This window comes from Chiloscyllium punctatum, chromosome 37 (assembly GCF_047496795.1).
Source record: "Chiloscyllium punctatum isolate Juve2018m chromosome 37, sChiPun1.3, whole genome shotgun sequence".
Lineage (NCBI taxonomy): Eukaryota > Metazoa > Chordata > Chondrichthyes > Orectolobiformes > Hemiscylliidae > Chiloscyllium > Chiloscyllium punctatum.
The window spans coordinates 55560411-55585983 of record NC_092775.1 but is presented as its reverse complement, the minus strand read 5'-3'; the positions used below and the strand labels follow the sequence as shown (position 1 = coordinate 55585983).

At 41.0% G+C, this 25573-nt stretch overlaps 1 protein-coding gene across 1 annotated transcript in view; it reads right to left on the bottom strand.

The window, feature by feature from the left end:
- Positions 1–17529, bottom strand: part of LOC140463231 (synaptonemal complex protein 2-like) — a 377524-nt gene extending 359995 nt beyond the window's left edge. Inside the window, exon 1 of the mRNA XM_072557016.1 lies at positions 17432–17529. Within this exon, the coding sequence (XP_072413117.1) occupies positions 17432–17495 (64 nt within the window). The 5' untranslated portion in view covers positions 17496–17529. The remainder of the gene's footprint in view (positions 1–17431) is intronic.
- Positions 17530–25573: the final 8044 nt, after the last annotated feature.

The window sequence follows — 25573 nt, the reverse complement described above, 5'->3', positions numbered from 1 at the left end:
AACATTATGGGCTATTTCGCATGGCCAATTCACCTAATCTGTACGTCTTTGGACTGTGGGAGGAAACCAGAGCACCAGGAGGAAACCCAGACAGACACAGGGTGAATATGCAAACTCCACACAGACAGTGACCGGAGGCTGGAATCAAACCCGGGTCCCTGGCGCCGTGAGGCAACAATGCTAACCACTGAGCTACTGCACCGCCGACCGAGTACATTTGCTATTCCCCCACCATCTCTTTTAGTACACTGGGGTGCATTCCATCAGGGATAGGAGACTGATCTAACTTTAGCCCATTAGCTGGTCCAACAATGCCTCATTAGTGATAATGTTAGTTTTCAGGTCCTCAGTTGCCATTGCCTCCTTGTCACCAATTATTTGCATGTTACTTGCGTCTTCCACTGTCAAGACTGACACAAAACACCTGTTCAAGGCCTTGGCCATTCCTCATTTCCCATTATTAAATCCCTCTTCTCATTCTCTAAAGAGCCAATGTTTACCTTAGCCACTCTTTTTCATTTCATATATTTACAAAAGTCTTTTTTATGTATTTTTTATTTTCTGAGCTAGTTTACTCTCATAATCTATCTCACCTTTCTTTATAGTGAAGTGAGAATTGACACAGCGCATGCTGACAAGGGGCACACAGACACAAGATGGCCACTGAGACATAAGTTGGTCACTAAGTACAAAGATGGCCACTGAGCCATTACATGGAAAAGTACAGCGAAGCATAACAGATATTGCCTGAGGCCAACAAGATATCAGCACAATAGACACAGAACTCAGATAATTGAAGGTGGGGGAGAGAATACACATCAGTAATGTCTACTGCCTGCCAAAGTGTCTGAGTCCAGCCACCACCTTCAATAGAAATATTCAAGTGTTAATAGCTTAGATTTGCAATAATGGAAAACAATCTTCCTTCTCAGGAAGAATGATCATGACAAATTACTGCAGCAATGGACTTCTGCGTAGCTGCTGAAACTGACAATAATTCTGTAACATTTCTCTGAAACTGACAATGATTTTGTAATGTTTGCTGTACAAACAAAGACCTGATATCTTGACCATTATACTATGAAACACAGGTGAGGTGCCAGAGGACTGGAGGATTGCTCATGTTATCCTCCTGTACAAGAAGGGTAGTAGGGATATTCCAGGTAACTACAGACCAGTAAGCCTGACATCAGTGGTTGGAAAGTTGTTGGAGAAGATAGTGAGGGATAAAATCTACTTATATTTGGAAAAAAAATGTTTATCAGTGATAGGCAACATGGTTTCGTGAGGTATAGATTGTGCCTTACCAACTTAATAGAGTTTGTTGAGGAAGTGACCAAGTTGATAGATGAAGGAAGGGCTGTAGATGTCATATACATTGACTTCAGTAAGGTGTTTGATAAGGTTCCCCATGGTAAACTAATGAAGAAAGTGAAGTCACATGGTGTGCAGGATGTTCTAGCTAGGTGGATAAAGAACTAGTTAAAGGGAGTTTCTCGAAATGGAGAAAGGTGGCTAGTGGTGTTCCACAGGGATCAGTGCTGGGGCCACTGTTGTTGTAATATACATAAATGATCTGGAAGAGGGCATTGCTGGTCTGATCAGTAAGTTTGCAGATGACACAAAGATTGGAGGAGGAGCAGAAAGCATAGGGGACTGTCAAAGAATTCAGGAGAATATAGATAGACTGGAGAGTTGGGCGAAGAAGTGGCAGATGGAGTTCAATCCAGGCAACTGTGAGGTGTTGCATTTTGGGAAGTCTAATTCTAGAATACAAAGAAGGGGCGGCATGATGGTTCTGTGGTTAGCAATGTTGCCTAACAGCGCCAGAGACTTGGATTCGATTCCAGCCTCAAGTGACTGTCTGTGTGGAGGTTGTTACATTCTTCCTGTGTCTGCATAGGTTTCTAAATTGCCCATAGCGTTAGGTGCATTAGTCAGGGATAAATGTAGGGGTGGGGAATGGGTCTGGGTGGGTTATTCTTCGGAGGGTCAGTGTGGACTTGTTGGGCCGAAGGGCCTGTTTCCATACCGTAGCAAATCTAAAAAAAAATCACGGCAGCAGAGTTCACACCATGATATGCTCCATCCATGCAATGTGGCAAATCATGGAAGCTTCAGTTGTCGCTGGTGATCACATGTGCAAGAAGTGTTTCCAGGTACAGCTATTGGTGAATCACATTTCATAACTGGAGCTGTGCAAGTCATGAATAGCACATTCGGTGAGGTGGTTACACTGCCTGAACAGGCAAAGATGCATGGGTGACCACCAGACAGAGTAGAGGGAGTCAGGTAGTGCAGGACTACCCTGTAGCTGGGCCCCCTTTTAACAGGTATACCTTTTACGTTACAGCTGGGTGAGTTCACTGTGTACCAGAAACTTGTGGCCTGCCAACTTCATAGCACCATGGGCTGGTTTCCTTCAGAAAATGCGTGGAAAAGGAATGGCAAAGCTAAGGTGTGGAAGAAGATTGAATTGTAGGGGAAATGGAGAGGCATTTCTGCATCCATGAAAGAGGCTCCAGGATGTAATTTTGCCTCCCTGGTGCCAGTATCAGTAATGTCACTGAAATGCTGCAGGGCATTCTGAAAGGGGAGGAAAACAGAGATTGTGATACATATTGGTAGCAATGACATCAGACAAATAAAGCAGAATTTAGGGAACTACAAACTAGACCAAAGAACAGATAATAATCTCTGGATTAATTCTGATGTCTTTTCATACAGGAACAAGAGGAGGATATTCAATCCCTTAGACCTGTTCCACCATTCAATGAGATCGTGGCTGATCTGTAGCCTAGCTTCATAATCTGCTTTCAGCCTAAATTCATTAATACCTTGGCTTAACAAAAATTTATGTATTTTGCGAATTAGTTCAGAAATAGAGGGTTAGTCCACATTAATGCATGGGACAGAGCAGGCCAGTTAAGACAACAAAATTAATTTGTGCGTGAAGCCAAAGGATGTAGGTATGGCTCTAAATTAATAATTTGGGTTGGTGTTCACTAGTGAGAAGGATGATATGGTTATAGAAATCATGGAGAAGATCTGTGATACAGTTCAAGAAATTAGCATAGACCAAGAGGAGGTTCGGAGTGTTTTGGCAGGATTAAAAGTGGATAAATCTCCAGGGACGGACGAAATGTATCCCAGGTTTGTGAGTGTGACACCAGCAGGAGAGCTTGCAAAAATTTTCAATATCTCTCTAGCTAGTAGAGATATGGCGAAAAACTGGAGGAAAGTCAGTGTGGTACCAATATTCAAGAAGAAAGCAAGGGATAAACGAGAAAACTACAGGCCAGTCATGGATAACGAAGAAAATAAAGGAGAATATCAAATTGAAAACTGATGCATATGAAGTGGTAAAATTTAGTAGAAAACTGGAGGGTTGGGAAATCTTTAAAGGTCAACAGAAAGTCATGAAAAATACTATTGTTGTGGGGAAAATTACCAGTCTCGGAGTCAGAATCAGGGTTCAATGACAAAGAAACTGGAGCTCCGGGGAGAGAGTGATGTCCACGTGGCTGTCAGCTATGAATATCCCCTCAGCCTTGGAGCACATTTCACGATATTTTATAAGTTTCATATAATCCCTACAGTGTGGAAACAGGCCCTTCAGCCCAGCAAGTCCACACTGACCCTCCAAACAGTATCCCACCCAGACCCATTTACTCTCCATTTACCCCTGACTAATGCACCTAACCTACACATCCTTGAACACGATGGGCAATTTAGCATGGCCGATTCACCTAATCTGCACATTTTTGGATTATGGGAGGAAACCAGAGCACCCGGAGGAAACCCATGCAGACACGAGGAGAATGTGCAAACTCCCCACAGACAGTTGCCCGAGGACGGAATTGAACCAGAGTCCCTGGTGCTGTGAGGCAGCAATGCTAACCACTGATTAGGCAAGATATAGCATGCATAGGATGGGGAAGGAAACTGCAGGGAATGGGCCCAATTGAAATGTGGAGCTGATTCAAGGAACAGCTACTGTGTTTCCTTGATAAGTATGTACTTGTCAGGCAGGGAGGAAATGGTCGAGCGAGGGAACCTCTTGTTAAGAGGAAGGCGGTGGCTTATATTAGGTTGAGACATGAAGGCTCAGTTAGGCCACTTGAGAGTTACAAATTAGCCAGGAAGGACCAAAAGAGAGAGCTAAGAAGAGCCAGGAGGGGGCATCAGAAGTCAATGGCAGATAGCATCATGGAAAACCCTAAAGCTTTCTATAAGTATATGAGGAATAAAAGAATGATCAGAGTAGGATTAGGGTCAATCAAGGACAGTAGTGAGAAGTTATGCGTGGATTCCGAGGAGAAAGGAGAAGTGCTAAATGAATATTTTTCGTCAGTATTCACACTAGGAAAAGACAATGTTGTTGAGGAGAACACTGAGATACAGACGACTAGACTAGATGGGATTGAGGCTCACAAGGAGGAAGTGTTAGCATTTCTGACAAGTGTGAAAATAGATAAATCGCACTGGCTGGATGGGATTTATCCAAGGATTCTCTGGGAAGCCAGGGAGGAGATTGCAGAGCCTTTGGCTTTGATCTTTATGTTGTCACTGTCTACAGGAATAGTGCCAGAAGACTGGAGGATAGCAAATGTTGTCCTCTGTTCAAGAAGGGGAATAGAGGCAGCCCTGGTAATTATAGATCAGTGAGCCTTACTTCAATTGTGGGTAAAGTGTTGGAAAAATTATAAGAGATACGATTTGTAATTATCTAGAAAGAAATAAGTTGATTAGGGATAGTCAACATGGTTTTTATGAAGGGTAGGTCGTGCCTCACAGACCTTATTGAGTTCTTTGAGAAGGTGACAGGTGGATGATATGGTGTTTATGGATTTCAGTAAGGCGTTTGATAAGGTTCCCCAAGCTAGCCTATTGCAGAAAATATGGAGGCCTGGGATTGAGGGCAATTTAGTGTTTTGGATCAGAAATTGGCTAGCTGAAAGAAGTGGTTGATGGGAAATGTTCATCCTGCAGTTCAGTTCCTAGTGGTATACCTCAAGAATCTGTTTTGGGGCCACTGCTGTTTGTCATTTTTATAAATGACCTGGATGAGGGCATAGAAGGATGGATTCATAAATTTGTGATGACACTAAGGTTGGTGGAGTTGTGGATAGTGCTAAAGGATGTTGCAGGTTACAGAGGGACATAGATAAGCTGCAGAGCTGAGCTGAGAGGTGGCAAATGGAGTTTTATACGAAAAAGTGTGAGGTTATTCACTTTGGAAGGAGCAATAGAAATGCAGAGTACTGGGCTAATGGAAAGATTCTTGGTAGTGTGGATGAGCAGAGAGATCGCTGTGTCCATGTGCATAGATCCCTGAAAGTTGCCACCCAGATTAATAGGGTTGTTAAGAAGGCATTTTAGAAGGTGTGTTAGCTTTATTGGGAGGGGGATTGGGTTTCAGAGCCATGAGGTCATGTTGCAGCTGGACAAAACCCTGTTGCAGCCACACTTGGAGTACTGCGTACAGTTCTGGTCACCACACTATAGGAAGGATGTGGAAGCGTTGGAAAGGGTTCAGAAGTGATTGACTTGGATGTTGCCTGATATGGAGGGTAGGTATTATGAGGAAAAGCTGAAGGACTTGAGGGTGTTTTGCATAGAGAGAAGGAGGTTGTGAGGTGACTTAATTGAGACATATAAGATAATCAGAGGGTTAGATATAGTGAGTAGTGAGAGCCTTTTTCCTTGATGGTGATGGCTTGCACGAGTGGACATAGCTTTAAACTGAGGGATGATAGATAGGGGACAGATGTTAGAGTTTCTTTACTCAGAGTAGAAGGCACGTGGAACACCCTGACTGCAACAGTAGTAGCATCGCCAACTTTAAGGGCATGTAAATGGCCATTGGATAAACATGTAGATCATAATGGAATAGTGTGTGTTAGATGGGCTTCAGATTGGTTTCTCAGGGTGGCCCAACATCGAGGGCCGAAGAGCCTGTAACTGCGCTGTAATGTTTTATGTTCTATCACATTAATTCCACCCTGCTGTTTTCACTACGTAATGCACTAGATAGATGCATTTTATTAACAGCGTTGCAACCAAATCTCTGCCTTCTGACATTCTGTAACAGACTCATCGCTAATTATATAGTACTGGTCACTATTTCCTTACAAACAGCAATGCAAATAGTCATTCCTGTTCTCTTGCATCTCTGACTTTAATGATTCCATCACCAGTGGCTATGCCTTCAACTGTTCAAGTCCTAAGTTCTTGAATTCTCTTCTAAAACTTCTCTGCCTTTCTATTCTGCCTTCTTGAGAGCACCTAATCTTAAAACTGTGATTAAAATATTGACTTGCTTAACCAAGCTTTTGGTCATCTATGTTAATATATCTTTGTGTCTCCCTGTGTCAATAGTTGTTAAATATTCTGTGAAATACTGGAGTAATTGGGACCAGGTTGGCCTCGTTAACTAAGTGGTTGTTGATTGGAGTTGTTCACTTGGGCCAATCAGGAACGCCTTGGCTGACCAATATAACCAGAAGAAAAAAAAAATAACCAGATTAGAATCTCCTCAGTTGAGGACTGACTCCAAGCTGACTGGTCACAGCCTGTGCACTAATGAATAAAGGGTGACTTAGTAACGGGACCCATCCCTGTGCAGTTATTTCAAGTTATTTTGAGCATTTTATTGTTTAAATGCATTGGGCTGAAAATGATGGACCATTACAATCGGTGGGACAGTGACCTGGGACCAAGTAATTTGCTAAGTTTTGCCACCAATCCAGTCTGTGCAATAAAACGTTAATTGATCATTCAGTATTTCACATTTAAACATATTTAAAGGAACACTTGGAACTGGTCTGCTTCAGGTACATTGAAAGGTGAGAAGCATTGTGAAAGCTCACCGGACGTGAATTTCACCAGGTGATTTTCACCAGGAATAAAAAGAGTTATTTGGAAATTTTCTCAGGAAAAGCAAGAATTCAATGTGAAAATCATGAAATATGCTGCAGTCCAATGATAACCACATTGTGTCTCCACAGATGGCAGAGAGATGTCAGAATATGCATCAATTAGGAAAAGGCCACAGTTTGATGCTGACTGCCTGCAAATCCATGTAGGTAGCAGTCAGGTTTTTATGCCAGTTTATGGCATAAGGAGAACTTGCAAACCTAACAAAAGCAGTCTATATGGAGGGTGCAAAGGAGATTAGCAACCTGGGCTATTCCTTGGATACAGCTTCAATATCGCAAATCATCTGAGATTAACAGGCGTGGGTAAGGCTTCATATTAGAGATGGAATGTAATGTCAAGACAACATTCCTTTTTATTCACTTACGGGATGTGGGCATCTCTGGCTAGACCAGCATTTACTGCTCATCCGTAAGTGCCCAAAGAGAAGTTTAAGAGTCAACCACATTGCTTTTGGTCTAGAATCACATGTAGGCCAGAGAGGTAAAGATGGTCCTTCCTAAAGGACACTAGCCTATTATTGAACATTATTCTTTAACTCCCAGAGATGTGAGGGGAGTGGATGGACACATAGCAATAGACATGGGCTCAGGCAAAGTATATAATTAGTAAGATTGGAGGGGTGTAGTTGTAGAGCAACAAATGAAGCCTTGTTATGACCTGCAACAACACTGTGTTATCACATTTCAGCAGTATGAATGACTGACATTCCACATAATTTAATGCAGGATAAAAGGGTCCACAATGAAAAAGAGGGGGGAATCTGGACAGAATGTGAAGTGCCATAGTTGGCCATCCGAATACATGCAAATTCATTGGAAGTAGTTCATAGGAGGTTTTCTCCATTAATGCTTGGAATGAGTGGGTTGCCTTGTTAGAATGGGTTGGACAAGTTGAACTTGTTTCAAAAAACGTGAGGTGGCTTCACTCAACTGTAAAAGATCCTGAAAGGTCTTAAGTGTATATGCAAGAATCTGAAATCAGGATCACTAATTTAAAATTAGAATTTTTCAGAGGGCATTCATAATTTAGGAACACTGTCTCAACAGGTGGAGATAGGGTCAATGAATATTTGTAAGCAGAGTACATAGATTCTTGTTAGGTAAGAGTAAGAAATGTGAAATCTGAAACACAAACAGATCGACCATGATCAAACCGAAAGGCAGTGCAGGCTCGAAGCGCCAAATGATCTATTTCAGCTTCAATTTCATATGTCCATCTAACCCCATTAGAGGAGCAATTGTCAGCAAATAGCTAGAACTCAGACAACTGGCTCTGGGAAAACTGGAGAAAAGGTGATGACTTGCCAAAGGAACAGCATATGTTGCTGGCAAGTAGAAAATAATAGATTCAAGAAAATGGAATTAATGACTGATATAGTTATTTCTGCAGCTTTATATCATTTGTGATACGAACCACCCAAAAGCACTGGGCTTCTAAAAGTGTATGGACACTGTTAAATAGGGAATGGAAACTTTTATAGAGATCAATGTATTATTTCATACATTCCATATTCAGATATACCCTGACAAGTGCAAGAATTTAGAATATCACTTGAAATCTTAACCTTTCCATAAGACCGAAGATGCAGGAGCAAAGCAGGCCATTCATCTCAGTGAGTCCACTCCGCCATTCAGAGATAATAGCTGAGCTGACAATCCTCAACTCCACTTTCCTGCCTTTTCTGCAAAACCCTTAATTACTTTAATGATTAAAAATCTGTCTGTCTCAGCCTGAATATACTTTGACCTTGGAGGAGAAAGTGAGGACTGCAGATGCTGGAGATCAGAGCTGAAAATATGTTGCTGGAAAAGCACAGCAGGTCAGGCAGCATCCAAGGAGCAGGAGAATCAACATTTCGGGCATGCCCGAAACGTCGATTCTCCTGCTCCTTGGATGCTGCCTGATCTGCTGCGCTTTTCCAACAACATATTTTCAGCTTATATTTTGACCTTGACAATTGACTAAAGTAAAGCAATACACATATTCACCACCCTGACAGGAAAAAAATCCTCTCACCTCTGTCTTACGTGGGCAATTCCTTACTCTGAGATTATGCATTATGGTCTTCGATTCTCCCACAAGAAGAAACAATCTCTCTGTTCCTACCCTGTCAAGTCCCTTAACAATCTTATGTATTTCAATAACGTCACTTCTCATTTTCCTAAACTCCAATGAATACAAGTCCACTGTACTCAACCTTTTCAGAAAACATCTGCATACCCGATATCAACCTAGTGATCTTTCTCTGGACTGCCTTCAATGCCAATGTATTTTCTTAAGGGAATCAGAAAACTTCACAGTAATACAGCTATGGTCTGTCTAGTGCCAAGCATAGTTTTAGCAAACCTCCCCCTATTTTATTCTCTATTCCCTTTGGAATAAAGGCCAGCTTTCCAACTGCCTTCATTATTAATTGCTGAACCTAATACTTGCTTTCTGTGATTCAGGCACTAGGGTCCAAACGTCCCTCCATGCTGCTGCCTTCTGCTGGCTTTTCCTAATATTAATAATATTCAGCTCCTCTAGTCTTCCTTTTAAATTGTATTACCTCATATTTTGCCACATTATATTCCAGCTACTAAGTTTGTGAACACTCATTCATCCTTTCTATATCCCCTTGTGCCATCTTCACTATATGACCTCCTGCCTACTTTCGCGTCATCCGCAAACTTGATTACAATATATTCTTTTCCGACATTCATTATTACATTTTCAATAATTGTGGCTCAAGCACTGAATCCCAGTGGCACTCCACTAGTTACGTGTTATCATTCTGAAAATGCTCCTTTCTTGATTGGGTGAGTTTGATATTTGGCATGCGCATGAAAATGAAGTGCTAACTCAGTAATGTGATCATAGTAATACTGATTGCCATACATCATTGTATTAAAGTTATGAGCTGTTGAAGACTCTAGGCTGATTCCTCCACAAGGGAAAAGTGGATTAAATAGGATGAGGACTGATCTTGAAGTGTGAGATGCAAAGAGATCTAGCTAAGGCAAGAATAGAGGCAATGCTTGACAGTATAAACCACAATAAAATGATCAGTCATATTTAAGGAAGAGATGGTTCATCCAGAACCAAGTGTATTCGAACAAAAGTGGTAAACAGGAACCAATGCCTTGGAAGGGAGATAGAGAATATAATGGCACAGTAAAAGGAAGGTGTGATGTACAGTGTAATGTACGCCAATTGTATTCTTCAAGTGAAAACTAGGCCAGTTGCAATGAGTTGATTGGGGAAATGACGAGGACAATCAGAATGGTAAAGAGAAAATATATAGTATAGCTGGTTCAGACATAACCTAAAAATCTTCTCCCAACATGGAGAGTACACAAAGGAGATTTACGAGAATAATACAGAGAATGAGGGATTATAGATGCAAGGAAAGATTAGTGAAATTGGGCTTATTCTTCTTGCAGCAGAGAAGTTTAGGAAAGGGATGACCTTAACAATGTGTTCAAAATTATGAATAATTTTGACAGGACAAAGAAGGATATTCTGACTCCATTATTTGGTCACATTTTCAAGATTATCAACAAGAGAACCACAAGTGAGATAACAGAAAACCTTTTACTCTTAGTTGTCAGGATTTGGAATGCACTGCAAGAGTTGTGGAGGCCAATTCCATAGGAAGCTCAAAAGACAGCTGGATATATATTTGAAACTGATTAAATTGGAAGACTATGGAGATAGAAAGAAGCATGGGTCTAGTTGGATGGCTCTTTCTAGAGCTAATTTAAATATGATAAATTAAATGGCTTCCTTATTTACTGTAAAAATTCTGCGCATGCATGATTGTCCTAATTTTCTGTCTTCCATTTGTTAGTCAATCCACAATCCTTGCTAATTGCCCGAACATTATGGGGTCTTGAAATAGCATTATGAACGATACCTTCTAACTTTTGGAAAGCCAAATATATTATGTCTAACCATTTTCCTTTATCTTATGAACAAGGAACAAGTGCAGTAGAAATATAATTGAAACATAACCTCCTTATCATTCCATTAAATTCCCCTCACATTAGCTTTTCTGATTACTTTCTGCAATCATTTCTAAGAATCCTTTTGCTCCCTGCCCATTCATGTCCAGATACATCTTAAATGAGGCTATCGTGCCCGCCTCTACCACCTCGGCTGGCAACACGTTCCAGGCACTCACCTCCCTCTGCATAAAAGGGCTTTTGCCCGAAACGTTGATTTCGAAGCTACTTGGATGCTGCCTCAACTGCTGTGCTCTTCCAGCACCACTAATCCAGAATCCCTCTGCATAAAGAACTTTCCATGCATATCTCCCTTAAATATTTCTCCTCTCACCTAGAACTCGTGATCCCTAGTAATTGAGACAGTTTAGATAAATTGTTAACAGTCCACACCCCAGCACCAATGCCTGTGGCAAACCACTCGTGATGTCCTATAAGCTTTAAAAGGCTCTCTCTGCTTGCTGTAAGCCAGCCAATCTTCTATGTATAGCAATGTTACCCACTAACCACAAGGTTTTATTGACTGCAATAATCTTTGATATGGCACCTTCTACCCTGTAAATTAACTCTTCAAAAAACTGTAATAAATTTACCAGGTATAATTTCCTCATCCTAGAGCTATGCTAACTCTGTTTAATTATATTTTGATTTTCTAAATGCTTTCCCATTACATCCTTTGTAATAGGCTCTAAGATTTTCCCAAAAGTAGATATTAAGCTGCCTGGACTATAGCTACTTTTATTTTTGTTTCCTTCCCTTTTTAAATAAGAGTGCTACAATAGGTCAACATTCCAATCCTCTGAGTCTTTTTCAGAATCCAAATGGTCTCTTCACATATTGATCCCAGTCTTCACCGGCAGGATTGAATAAGTCAAGCTTTCCAAATAATAGCATGCTGCCAGAAATACTTAACCCAAGTTATGACAACTGTTGTGAGCAAATTTCTTCAGGAGCAAGCTTTTCTCTCAGTAGGACTGATAAAACTCCGGAGATGCTGGTATACCCTGTCAGTAACTCACCCTTTATTTACTACGCAGAGTTCTTGACAGTGATCTGATTTTCTCAGAGCCAGCTCTGAGTGAACAATACCTCTGACATTCATAGAACATAAAACAATAGAGTACAGCACAGGCCCTTCAGCCCTTGATCTTGTGTCTGCCTTTTATCCTACTCTAACATCAGACTAACCTGAATAACCTTCACTGTAATAACTTACATGCGCCTATCCAAGAATCGCTTACATGTCGCAAATGTATTTGACTCTACTACCACTGCTGGCACCCACCACTCTGTGTAAAGAACCTACCTCTGACATTTTCCCATCCCTCCTCCAATTACCTTAAAATTATGCCACCTTCTGATAGACATTACCGTCATGGGAAAATGTCTCTGTCTATCTATCTATGCCTCTCAACATCTTGCACACCTCTATGAATTCACCTCTCATGCTTTTTCACCCCCTAGCTCACCCAACCATTCTTCATAAGACATGCCCTCCAGTCCAGGCAGCATTCTGGTAAATCTCCTCTGCACCCTCTCTAAAGCTTCACATCCTTCCTATAATGAGGCGACCAGAACTGAACACAATATTCCAAGTGTGGTCTCACCAGGACTCTACAGAGCTGCAGCTTAACCTTCTCGCTCTCAAACTCAATCCCCCTGCTAATGAAAGCCAACATACCATACACCTTCTTAACAACCCTATCAACCTGGGTGGCAACTTTAGGATCTATGGACACGGACTCCAAGATCCTTCTGTTCCTCCACACTGCCATGAATCCTGCCTTTAACCCTGTATTCTGCGTTCAAATGCGACCTTCCAAAGTGAATGACTTCGCATTTTTCCAGGTTGAATTCCATCTGCATCCTGTCAATGGCACACCGCAACCTACAACAGCCCTCCAACAACTCCACCAACCTTCATGTTATCAGCAAACTTACTAACCCATCCTTCCACTTCCTCATCTAAGTTATTTATAAAAGTCACAAAGAACAGAGGTCCCAGAATAGATCCCAGCTGGTCACCGAGCTCCAGGCTGAATACTTTCCATCTACTACCACCCTCTGTCTTCTATGGGCCAGACAATTCTGTATTCAAACAGACAGGTTTCCCTGTATCCCATGCCTCCTTACTCTCTGAACGAACTTACCACGGGGAACCTTATCAAGCATCTTTCTAAAATCCACATACACCATACCCACTGTTCTACCCTCAGCAACATGCTTTGTCACAGCCTCAAAGAATTCAATAAGGTTTGTGAGGCATGAGCTGCCCTCGCAGAGCCATGCTGACTATCTCTAATCAAACTATGGTTTTCCAAGTAATCATAAATCCTGACTCTCAATCCTCTGCAATACTTTGCACACAACTGATGTAAGACTGACTGATCTGTAATTCCCAGGATTATCCCTATTCCCTTTCTTGAACAAGGGAATAACATTTGCCATCCTCTAACCATCTGGTACTACTTCATTTAACAGTGAGGATGCAAAGTTCATTGCCAAAGTCACGGCAATCTCCTCCCTGTAGTAATCTAGAGTATATCCCATCTGGCCCAGGGGATTTATTGATCCTTACATTCTTCAAAATTTTCAGCACGTCCTTCTTCCTAACACGAACCTGTTCTAGCATATCAGTCTGTTTCACACTGTCCTCAGAAACGTCGAGGTCCCTCTCAGTAGTGAACACTGAAGCAAAGTATTCATTAAAGACCTCCCCTACTTCCTCCAACTCCAAGTGCAAGTGTCCTCCACTATCCCTGATCGGCCCTACCCTCAGTCTGGCCATCCTCAAGTAAGTGTAGAATGCCTTAGGGTTTTCTTTAATCCTACCCACCAAGGCTTTTTCACAGACTCTCTGCATGGTCTATCTGGCTATTCACCACGTACTCCATCATCTGATCCATTGCTCAGGATCCCCCCTCACCTGCCAATCTAGTTTAAAGCCTCCCAAAGAGCACCAGCAAACCTCCTGCCTATTTTTGTCTATATTTCTCATCCAGAACTCCCAGATTGTACCAGGTCCAATAAAGGAACTCATATTCTATGAGGTCCACCTGGCTGACCTTGTTACAATCATTACAGGAGGTGAGCTCATTATATCAAAACAAAGTGGTGCTGTAGAAATAACACTTAAAAGAACAGAACAAAGGTAGGGAGGAATCACAGAATCCCTAGAGTGTGGAAGCAGGCTATTTGGCCCAACATGTCCACAACGACCCTCTGAAGCGCATCCCAACCAGCCGCACCACCCTACCAGCAACCCTGCATTTATCATGGTTAATCCACCTAATCTACACATCTTTGGACTGTGGGATGAAACTGGAGCACCCAGCCAAAACCCACACAGATATGGGGAGAATGTAGAAACTCCATGCAGTTGCCCAAGGGTAGAACTGAACCCGGAGGTAGCAGGGTTAACCACTGAGCCACCCCACAGAAGAGTAAAAGCAGTACAAGAACAACTCTAACGTGAGAGAGAGAAGAGAGATGAAGGCCTAATAAGGGAATTAAGGGAGTTATGTCAAAAGTAGGACGTCTCGGGCTGTAATCTCAGATTTACTCCTTGAACCACATACTACTGACTACAGAAGTAGGGGCGGCACGGTGGCTCAGTGGTTAGCACTGCTGCCTCACAGCACCAGAGACCCGGGTTCAATTCCTGCCTCGGGCCACTGTCTGCGTGGAGTTTGCACATTCTCCCCATGTCCGCGTGGGTTTCCTCCGGGTGCTCCGGTATCCTCCCACAATCCAAAGATGTGCAGCTTAGGTGAATTGGCCAAGCTAAATTGCCCATAGTGTTCAGGGATGTGGAGGTTAGGTGCATTAGTCTGGGGTAATGCAGGGGAACAGGTCTGGGTGGGTTACTCTTCGGAGGGTCGGTGTGGACTTGTTGGGCCGAAGGGCCTGTTTCCACACTGTACAGATTCTAATGAATTTCTAATGATAATATGTTTAAATGCATCGCCAAAGAGCTGTTTTCAGAGGGAGGATTTCAAATATCTAGATCTTTGGGATCCCTTTCAAGGCAGAAAGGACATGTTCTTGAAGGACAGCTTGCACCTAAACTGGAGGGGCACCATTATCCTTGCAGGGAAGTTTGCTAGCGCCACTCAGGAGGGTTTAAATTGGTGTGACAGGAGTTAGGAACAAGAGCAATAAATCAGCATGTGGAGTGATCAAAGAGAATGTAGAAGTTAAATTAACTAAGTCTAATAGGAACAACAGGCAGGGCCAGGTTAATGAATACAGCATGACTGGCAGTCTGAAGTATATTTATTTCAATGCAAGGAGAATATAACATGTAAGGCAGATGAGCTTACAGCCTCGTGCTAATCTTCTTTTTCATCATTACACATTAATTTTATCCAAATAATAATTGAACTTGTATAATAATTGAACTTGCATCCACCACACTTCCAAACAGTGCATTCCACACCCTAACAACAGGCTGTGGGACAAAAAAATTCACACTCTGCATTTGCTTCTTTTGCCAATCACTATAGATCTGTGCTCAGTAATTCTTGATCTTTCTCCATACAGCAATATTTTCTCCCAAAATACTCTATGCAGGCTGCTCATGATTTTGAAAACCTGTCAGATCTCCTCTTTGCCTCCTTTGCTCCAAGAACAGTTTCAACTACTTTGCAGCTGACATGAAATTTGTTGCATTGTGGATAGTGAGGAAGGTTACAGCAGAATATAGATCAATAGGAAAGTTGGGTGAATAAATGGCAGATGAAGTTTAGTCTGGATAAGTGTGAGGTGAATGCACTTTGAGAGGGAAAATGCAAGAGGAACATATGAAGTAGCAAGGCTCTTAGAGCACCTTACAGAGTCATAGATATGTACAGCATGGAAACAGACCCTTCAGTCCAACCCGTCCATGCCGACCAGATATCCCAACACAATCTAGTCCCACCTGCCAGCACCTGGTCCATATCCCTCCAAACCCTTCCTATTCATATACCCATCCAAATGACTCTTAAATGTTGCAATTGTACCAGCCTCCACCACAAAATTGTTGCATTGTGGATAGTGAGGAAGGATACAGCAGAATATAGATCAATAGGAAAATTGGATGAATAAATGGCAGATGAAGCTTAGTCTGGATAAGTGTGAGGTGAATACACTTTGAGAGGGAAAATCCAAGGGGAACATATGCAGTAAATAGCAAGACTCTTAGAATACCTTATACAGAAGAATTTTGGATACAATCCAGTAGCTCTCTGAAACTGGGGACACAAGTGGATACAATGGTAAAGAAGGCATACTGTATGCTTGCCTTCATTGGTTGGGACATTAAGTATAGAAGTTGACAAGTCATGTGGCAGCAGTATAAGACTTGAGTTGGAGATACACATTTGGAGTACTGGTCACCACACTACAGGAAGCATGTGGAGGCTTTTGAGAGGGTTCAAAAGAGGTTTACGATGATGATGTTTGAATTGGAGTGCATTAGTTCTAAGCAGCAGTTAGGCAAATCTGGATTGCTTTCACTAGGGTGCAGAGGATGAAAGGTGACCTGATAAAAGTTGACAAAATTATAAGAGGCATGAAGACAGAGCAGGTGGTAGAAGGTTACAGGAAAGCAACATTTAAGACAGACATATGAACAGGCAGGGAATAGAGGGTTTGTATGTGCAGGCAGATGGGATTAAATTAGAATGACATCATCGTTGGCACAGATATGGTGAGCTAAAGGGCCTATTCTTATGCTGTTGTGTGTTCCTTAATTTATCCTCTTAACTTAAATTTCTTTTGCCTAGAATCATTCTTGTAAATTGCCTATGCATTCACATCCTTCCTACGATGCGGCACCTAGAATTGTACACAGTACTCTCGATGAAGTCTAACAGATCGCCTGTACCAGAGCGCATGGGTTTAAGGTGAGAGGGGAAAGATTTAAAAGGAACCTAAGGGGCAATTTTTTCATGCAGAGGCTGGTGCATGTATAGAATGAGCTGCCAGAGGAAGTGGTGGAGAGCGGTACAATTAAAATATTTAAAAAACATCTGAATAGGTATATGAATGGGAAGAGTTGAGGAATTTGGGCCAAATGCTGGCAAATGATACTAGATTAATTCAGGATATCTGGTGAGCATGGGAAAGTTGGATCAAAGGGTCTGTTTCCATGCTGTGACTCCAAATTCCACATCACTCCCTTGTTCTTCTAATTTCTGATCCTATTAAAAAGCCAAGGATGCTGAATGCTTTAGTAGTTGCTCTCTCAACCTGTCCTGCTACTTTTAGTTACTTGTGCACATAAACACCCAGGTCCCTCTACCTCTTTTAAATTACCAAAATTTCCAGTCATGTCTTTTCAGATCTTAACTGACTCTGATATGCGGTTTCATGAATTGCTGAAAGAATTTGTATTAATTTACTTGAAAAGACGATTTTATACTCAAATTAAGTTTTGTGTTTATCTTGTTTAATTTTGAAACAAAGAGAGCTTTCAAAACTTTATTTTTTTGAGTCTGAATAACATGTAGGGTCAAACTTACAATTTACTATTGTTGGTGTACAAGCAGTCTTTGTTGCCGGTCTTTCTGTACTAGTTACAAACATTGCTACTTCTGATGTCCTTTGCTTATGCGGAGCAAGTGTCTGAAATAAAAAAAAACACAAGTTAATTTTAATCAATTCACAAACTGTCTAATTTTTCAAACTGCTTTAAGTGTCAAGACAGCTTACCTGTTTTGAGATTATGATTGCAGATGGAGAAATGCTTGACAACAACAGCATGAATAATGAGAGACAAATAATATCCTGACGCAAGTGTTATATATTTCATCAACAAAGAATGAGAAAAAAAATTGGAGGAACTTCAGTAACTGGCTTTCTAGCAGCAATGGCAGTAACAACGCTTGAAGTCAAAGGAATCATTTCAGTACAGGAATTAATTCCTTTCCACTGGATGAGTTTACAACTGACAGATAGTCCCACTTGTCTAAAACTCAACACAACATCTGAAAATTTGGCTCAAAAGCCTCTCTAAACTGAATGATGTGAACACAGAGATGTTGCTTGGTCCTTACATTTTGTAACTTACCTCGGAGCTAAGGTAGCAATTGACATTTGAGAGCATAGCGCTGAGCGGGAGAATATACATCACAGGTGAGGCTCAAGGCCTAGTTATCTGAGCCTAGGACCTAAAATATCAAGCACATTCAGCTGCTTGCAACCGGCTGCACAGAATTGGGTAAAAGAAAAATCTGAGAGACGTCATAGGAGATCAGTGAATACTTTGGATGATAAGGAATTACCATTAGGGAGTGTTTCTAAATTGCTGTAAATTAGAACAATGTATTATTTATGGATTAACTGAAAGCGCCAGTTAGTAGGATAAGAGAAGAGAAAAATCAACATAAGGAGAGCAATTTTAAGATTATATATTTAAGGAATTTAGTAGTTAAGCAACAAGTAAAACGAAATAACTTTAAGACATGGCAGTTCAGGTCAGCAAAGTAGAATGTGTGACAATGCAAGTAAATTAACTAACAATTACAAAAATTCTGAAGATATTTTCCTGTTCTTTCCTGGCTGTATTCTTTTCCTGAATAAAGGGTTGCCTCTCAGCCTTTTCCTTACAAGTTCATGGTCAGGTAGAATTACAAAGATATCACTAATCTCTAGTTCTAAAGACAAGTAAGCAATTAACAATTGTATTATCGGTGAGGAGGAAGTCAGTCTTTGTTCATTCTTCAACCTGTTGTTCCATTCCACTACCAACAATCGCACCTAAAACATCCTTTGCACTGGTTCACACCAGCAAAGTGATTTGGAGAGATGTCTCCTGCATGCTAGTTAATTATTTAAAGTCTCTTATTATGAAATCAGAATATGGAGTCTGACTTTGGATCCTTTTAAAGGCCTTTTCAGCTCCTCAACTGAATCATAGGTAAAATCAGTTTAAAGCATTAAATAGGCACATAGAGTACTGTGCAAAGTTTTGGTCAAAACATTTCAAGATGGATGTCAGAGTGCTTGAAAGGGTAAATAGTATATTTATCAGATGCGTCCAGGGGTTAGCTTCAGAATAAAATTGGAAAAATTAGGATTGTTGCCTTTAGACCAAAGGAAATTGAACAGCAGCTGCATAGAGGTACTCTGCAGTGTTAAAGCACTTGTGATGCAATGGCAGTATCCCTACCTCTGGATCAGATACCTGGATTCAAGTCCTACCTGTTCCAGCGATGCGCAAAAACATCTCTGAATGAGCCATGATGTGGAGGTGCTGGTGTCAGACTGGGTTGGACAAGGTTAAAAATCACAGAACACCAGGTTATAGTCCAACACATTTATTTGGAATGGTGCTCCTTCATCAGGTGTTAGTGAAAGAGGAAAACCGTGGACACAGAAATTATAAGGAAAAGATCAAAGGATCATACAACTTATGCAAACGAATTGAACACATAAGGTAAAACTTAAACCTTTAATCAGTCAGAATGGAGGTGCAAGTTTTGATTGATTAATATGGCATTTTATGAACTCCTAAGATCTCACAGCTAAAATATATTGTCTGACCAGAGGCGTCACCTCCTTTACATTGACAGCATCTTAAGTTGTTTCAGGGCAGTGACTTGAAAGAAATTCTGGGATGTGAATATAAATCAATTGAAACCAACACCTCCATTCTCACTGATTAAAGATTTGAGGGCCATCTTATGTGTATTCAATTCGTTTGCTTGAGTCGTGTGACCCTTTGATATTTCCCTTATAAGTTCTGTGTCTAAGGTCTTCCTCTCTCACTAACACCCAATGAAGCAGCACTCTGAAAGCTAGTGTTTTCAAATTAACCTGTTGGACTATAACCTGGTGTTGTATGATTTTTGACCATCTCTGATTGAGGAAAAGTCTATAAGATTGCAATTGGTTCAGATTGGGTAGAAAAAGATAACTTGTTCCCATGGATAGTGCAAGAATAACTAGAGGAGAGGCCATGCCAGGAAAGGGACTTTTAGGCTGCCAACCCATCCACTCACACCCTCATGCAATTTAAAAAGTAGTGAAAAGACATTGTGAATTTGGCCTATCTGTGGACCAATTGAGACCCTTCATCGGGAGGTTCCCCATGAGAGAAGAATCCAATGCCCAAAGTGAAACTTGGCTTCACTAATCATTAAGGAGAGGGTTGCAGGAGTTAACTCCTTTACTTTTTCACTATGCCTTTTGGAGCAATCCACCGAAGTCTTCCAATCACTACCCATCTCTAAAGAAACATAGAAAACAGAAGGAGCAGTACCTTGTTCCCACTTTCTGCACAAACCCTTTTACCCCCTTAACCCAAAGAACTATATTTAACCTTCTCTTGAAAATTCAGTTATTTGGCTTCACCCCTGTCCAGGTAAAGAAAATACTCCAAATATTAGCTTGAAATGACCTGTCTTGTATCTTTAAAGTGTGACCTATGGTTCTAGACTCCCCAGACATTGGAAATACACTTTCCTCATTTACCTTATCTAGTCCTCTTAGACCTTTATAGGTTTCTATTAGATGGTGTAAGAGGGATTTGCTCTGTCCTGTTTCTCTTGAAGCATGGTGTTGTAAATCTGGTCTAATATGTCTAAGCATGGAGAACAGAATAAATTGCTTTGGATTTTTTTCAAATCGGACAAATGAAGCATTAGTGGGTGGTGTCGTAAAGGGTGATGCTGGAAAAACACAGCAGGTCAGTCAGCATCCAAGGAACAGGACAGTCACCATTTTGGGCAGAGGCCTTTCATCACATTCCTAATGAAGAGCCTATGCCCGAAATGTTGAATCTCCTGCTCCTTGGATGCTGCCTGGCCAGCTGTTTTTCCAGCGACACCCTTTTTGACTCTGACTCTCCAACATCTGCAGTCCTCACTCTCTACATGAGTGGATAGAATCAGGCTCACATAGACCAAGGGTCTTGAAATCAGGATTTTGGAATTGAAGCTGCTAGATACAGCTGCCTCTCTGCTACTACAAAAAGCTTGAGTTCTCTCACTCTGCTACTAGATTCATGCATCTGTTTTTTCCTTTCTCCTTGACTGGAGAAGATTGCAAATCAGGGAAATCTGTTTTGCTGAATTTGTCTTTGCCACCAATGTGTTTATGGGATGCTACTATATGGAAACAGTTGATGATTAGTAGTTAAATTAGAATTAAGTACGTTTTGCTTAAAGCCTAGTAGTGGAATAAAATTGATCACATCTGGAACACAGCACCATAAATTTTCCGATAAAAAAATAGAAAGTCAGGGTCTAAGCTGTCTCCTTGAAATATTTTAAGGGTATTTAGTCAGTTCCATAATAAGATAAGCTTACTTTCAACTGGTGTACAAGGACACCCAGATCTCCTTGCACCCCTTATTCTTTCCTAATCTATTGACATTAAGAAGAAAGATCTGCCCTCTTGTTTGCTACTAAAATAAATAAACTCACATTGATCCACATTATACTTCATCTGCCATGCATTTGCCAATTTAATTTGTTCAATCTACACTCTGCAGCCTCCCACTCATCTTTGTGTCAACTGCAAACTTTACGATATTACATTTAGCTTGCTCATCTAAATCACTAATATATCTTGTGAACAGCTGGATCTAAACATCGATCGTGCAGTACCCCACTTGTCATTGTCTGCCAGATAGAAAAAGCCCCCCCATTTACCTCTACAGTTTGCTTCCTTTTGCTAATGAGTTGTCTATCCATGTTAGTAGTCGAAGAGTGTGGTGATGGAAAAGCACAGCCGGTTAGGAAGCATTCGAGGAGCAGGAGAATCGATATTGTGAGCACAAGCTCTTCATCAGGAATGAGGGGGTTGCCCAAGGGTCGAGAAATAAATGGGTGTTTATCTCTCAGACCTCTTGGGCCACCCCCTCATTTCTGATGAAGAGCTTATCCGCGAAACGTCGATTCTCCTGCTCCTCAAATGCTGCCTGACCTGCTGTGCTTTTCCAGCACCACACTTTTCGACTCTGATCGCCAGCATCTTCAATGCTAATTTTTTCCCTATTCATGTTAGTACACTAGCCCCAATTCCATGTGCTTTAATTTTAACACATTAATCTCTCATATGGGACCTTATTGAAAATCTTCTGAAAGACCAAGTAAACCACTGGCTTGCCTTATCAACTCCACTAGTTGAGTTTGAATGAGAGACCAGTCTTATGGTCTAGTAGGACAATGGTGACTTTACCCTTAATTACAATCTCAAAGAATTCTAGAAGATTTGTCAAATACAGTTTCCCTTTTGCAAATTGAGGCTTACTCTATTCAATTCTGTTACTGTTTTCTAAGTGCTCATCTATTAAACTTTTTGTAAAGAATACTAGCATTTGGCCTACTTCCCTTTCCTATAATTTTCCTTCTTCTCTTTACTTCCTCTTTAAATGCTGGGGTCACATTAGCTACTCTTCAATTCACATGAATTGTTCCAGAGTCTGCATATAATCTTGAAAGATTATATTTCATTTGTAGCCAGGGTCAGGCAACTTTTCCCATTTAACTTATGTACCACACAGGAATGAACAACTGTTCTAGTTTCTGCATGCAGTCCCTGAATACTGGCACAGCCTTTCCATCATCATCCTTTCAAGTAGCGTTCCTACTGCAGCAACTCATGACTTATTGATCACCAATGTATCCACCATTTGTAGGGTCACTTCTTCAAATAATCTGGTATATAGATTATTGGGCCTGAGAGATTTATTGTCCTTTAATCCGATCTGTTCCCCCAACACTATTTCACTACCAACACAGATTTTCTTCAGTTTTTCCCTCTCACTAGATGATGTATTCCTGACATTGTTGGGATGCTATATGTGTCCTCCTTTGTGAAGAAAGAACCAAAATATGTTTTAATTTGTCTGCCATCTTTTATTTTCCCATTGTAGCTTCCCCTGTTTCTGAACCTAAGGGGCCTACATTTGTCTTCACTAATATTCTTCTCTTTACATACCTATAGAAGCTTTTACAATTATTTTTGTATGTTCCCTGCAAGATTATTCTGGTACTCTATTTTTCCTCTCTCAATGAATCCCTTTCTACACCTTTGCTGAAATCCAAACAGCTCCTAAATCTCAGCTCTGTGTTTTTTGACCAAATTTTTATATCCATTCCTTGGATCTAATTCTATCCCTAATTTCATTTGTAGTCAGGGTCAGGCCACCTTTCCCATTTAACTTATGTGCCACACAAGAATAAACAATTGTTCTAGTTTCTGCATGCAGTCCCTAAATGATGGCACAGCCTTTCCATCATCATCCTTTCCAGTAACATTCCTACTGCAGCAGCTCATAACTCATTGTTTCCTTTAGTTAGATTCACAATCGCAGTCTCAAAATCAAGTGATTACTCTCCATCTTAATGAAGAATTCTATTGCATTACAGTCATTCTTCCCAAGGGACTTCATAAGGGTGGATTGCCAATCATTCCTTTCTGATTACACAAAACCCAGTCTGGGATGCTCTTTCCTCCAGTTTTGCTGAATCTGTCTTTGTCACCAGTGTGGTTATGAAATGCCACCAAATAATATCATCAAAACGGGGTAGGCATTAAACAAACAAATAACTAATGCTTTTAAAAATAGTATGGCAATTATCATGGGGGATTTTAATCTACATGTTGATTGGTCAAACCAGCTCAGTCAGGATAGCCTTGAGGAGGAGTTTGTTGAGTGTTTCAGCGATAGTTTTCTTGAACAGTATGTAATGGAACTGACGAGGGAGCAAGTTATCCTAGACCTGGTGCTGTGTAATGAGATAGGAATAATTAACCTCATCATTAGGGATTCTCTTGGAAGGAGTGATCACAGTATGGTTGAATTTAGAATAGAGATGGACAGTGTGAAGATAAAAATCCCAACATCAAGGTGCTGTGCTTAAACAAGGGAAACTACAACAGGATGAGGGAGAGCTTGGCTAAAGTAGACTGGAAACAAAGATTTTATGGTGGGACAGTTGATGAACAATAGAGATCTTTCAAAGCAATTTTTCAAAATGCTCAGCAAAAGTATTTTCCAGTGAAAATGAGGCTCAGTAAGAAACGGGGTAATCTGCCATGGGTGTCTAAGAAAATAAGGGAGGCTATCAAATTGAAAGAGAAGACATACAAAGTGGCCCAGACCAGCGGGAATCTAGAAGATTGGGAAGGCTTTATAGGTCAACAGAAAGCCACAAAAAGTGCAACAAAAAAAAGATAGAAGATCAGAAAAAAAACTAGCACAGAAAATAACGACAGATAGAAAATGTTTCTATAAATATTTAAAACAAAAAAGAATGGCTAAAGTAAACATTGGTCCTTTAGAGGATGAGAAGGGACACTTCAGTATGGGATATGATGAAATGGCAGAGGCATTGAACAGGTATTGTGTGTCGGTGTTCACAGTGGAGGACATGGATAACATGCCTGTAATTGACAAAGAGACGAAGGTGGGTGAGGACCTGGAAACTGTCATTATTACTGTAGAGTTAGTGTTGGGCAAGCTAATGGAGCCAAGGATACACAAGTCCCCTGGCCCTGATACAGTGCATCCCAGGGTACTAAAAGAGATGGCTGGAGAAATAACAAGGCACTGGTGGTAATTTTCCAAAGTTCACTGGACTCAGAGGCAGTTCCAGAAGATTGGAATACAGCAAATGTGACATCACTGTTTAAAAAGGGAGGTAAACAAAAGATGGAGAATTATAGACTGGTTAGCTTAACCTCTGTAGTGGGAAAGATGCTGGAGTCTATTATCAAGGAAGAAATAGCAAGGCATTTCAATAGAGATTGTCCTTTTGGGCAGACTCAGCACAGGTTCAAAAAGGGCAGTTCATGCTTTACGAATCTTTTCAAATTCTATGAACACATTATGTGGACAAGGGGGACCCAGTGGATGTGATGCACTTAGATTTCCAAAAGGCCTTCGACAAGGTGCCGCACAAGAGGCTGTTGCGTAAATAAAGATGCGTGGCATTACAGGTAAAGTATTAGCGTGGAGAGAGGATTGGTTGACTAACAGGAAGCAAAGAGTGAGGATAAATGAGCACTATTCTGATTGCCAATCAGTAACTAGTGGTGTGCCTTAGTGATCAGTGTTGGGACTGCAATTATTCACAATTTATATAGATGATTTGGAGTTGGGGACCATGTGTAGTGGGTCAAAGTTTTCAGATGGCACTAAGATGAGTGGCAGACCAAAGTGTGCAGGGGACTGTGAAACTTTGCAGAGAAACATATTTACTTTAAGTGAGTGGGCAAAGGTCTGGCAGATGGAATACAATGTTAATAAATGCGAAGTCGTCCATTTTGGTAGGAGTAATAGTAAAAAAGATTATTACTTGAATGCAGCATGCTGCTGTGCAGAGGGATCTGGCATGAATCACAGAAGGTTGGTCTGCAGGTACAAGTAATTAGGAAGGCAAATGGAATTTTGTCCTTCATTGCTAAAGGGATTGAGTTTAAAAGCAGGAGGTTATGTTGCAACTGTATAGGGTGCTTGTGAAGCCACACCTGGAGTGGAGTCACCTTACTTGAGAAAGGATATATTGGCACTATAGCGGGTGCAGAGGAGGTTCATTAGGTTGATTCCAGAGTTGAGGGGGTTGGCTTAGGAGGACGAACTGAGTAGGCTGGGATTATATACACTGGAATTCTGAAGAATGAGGGAGAAATATTTGAAATTATGAAGGGAA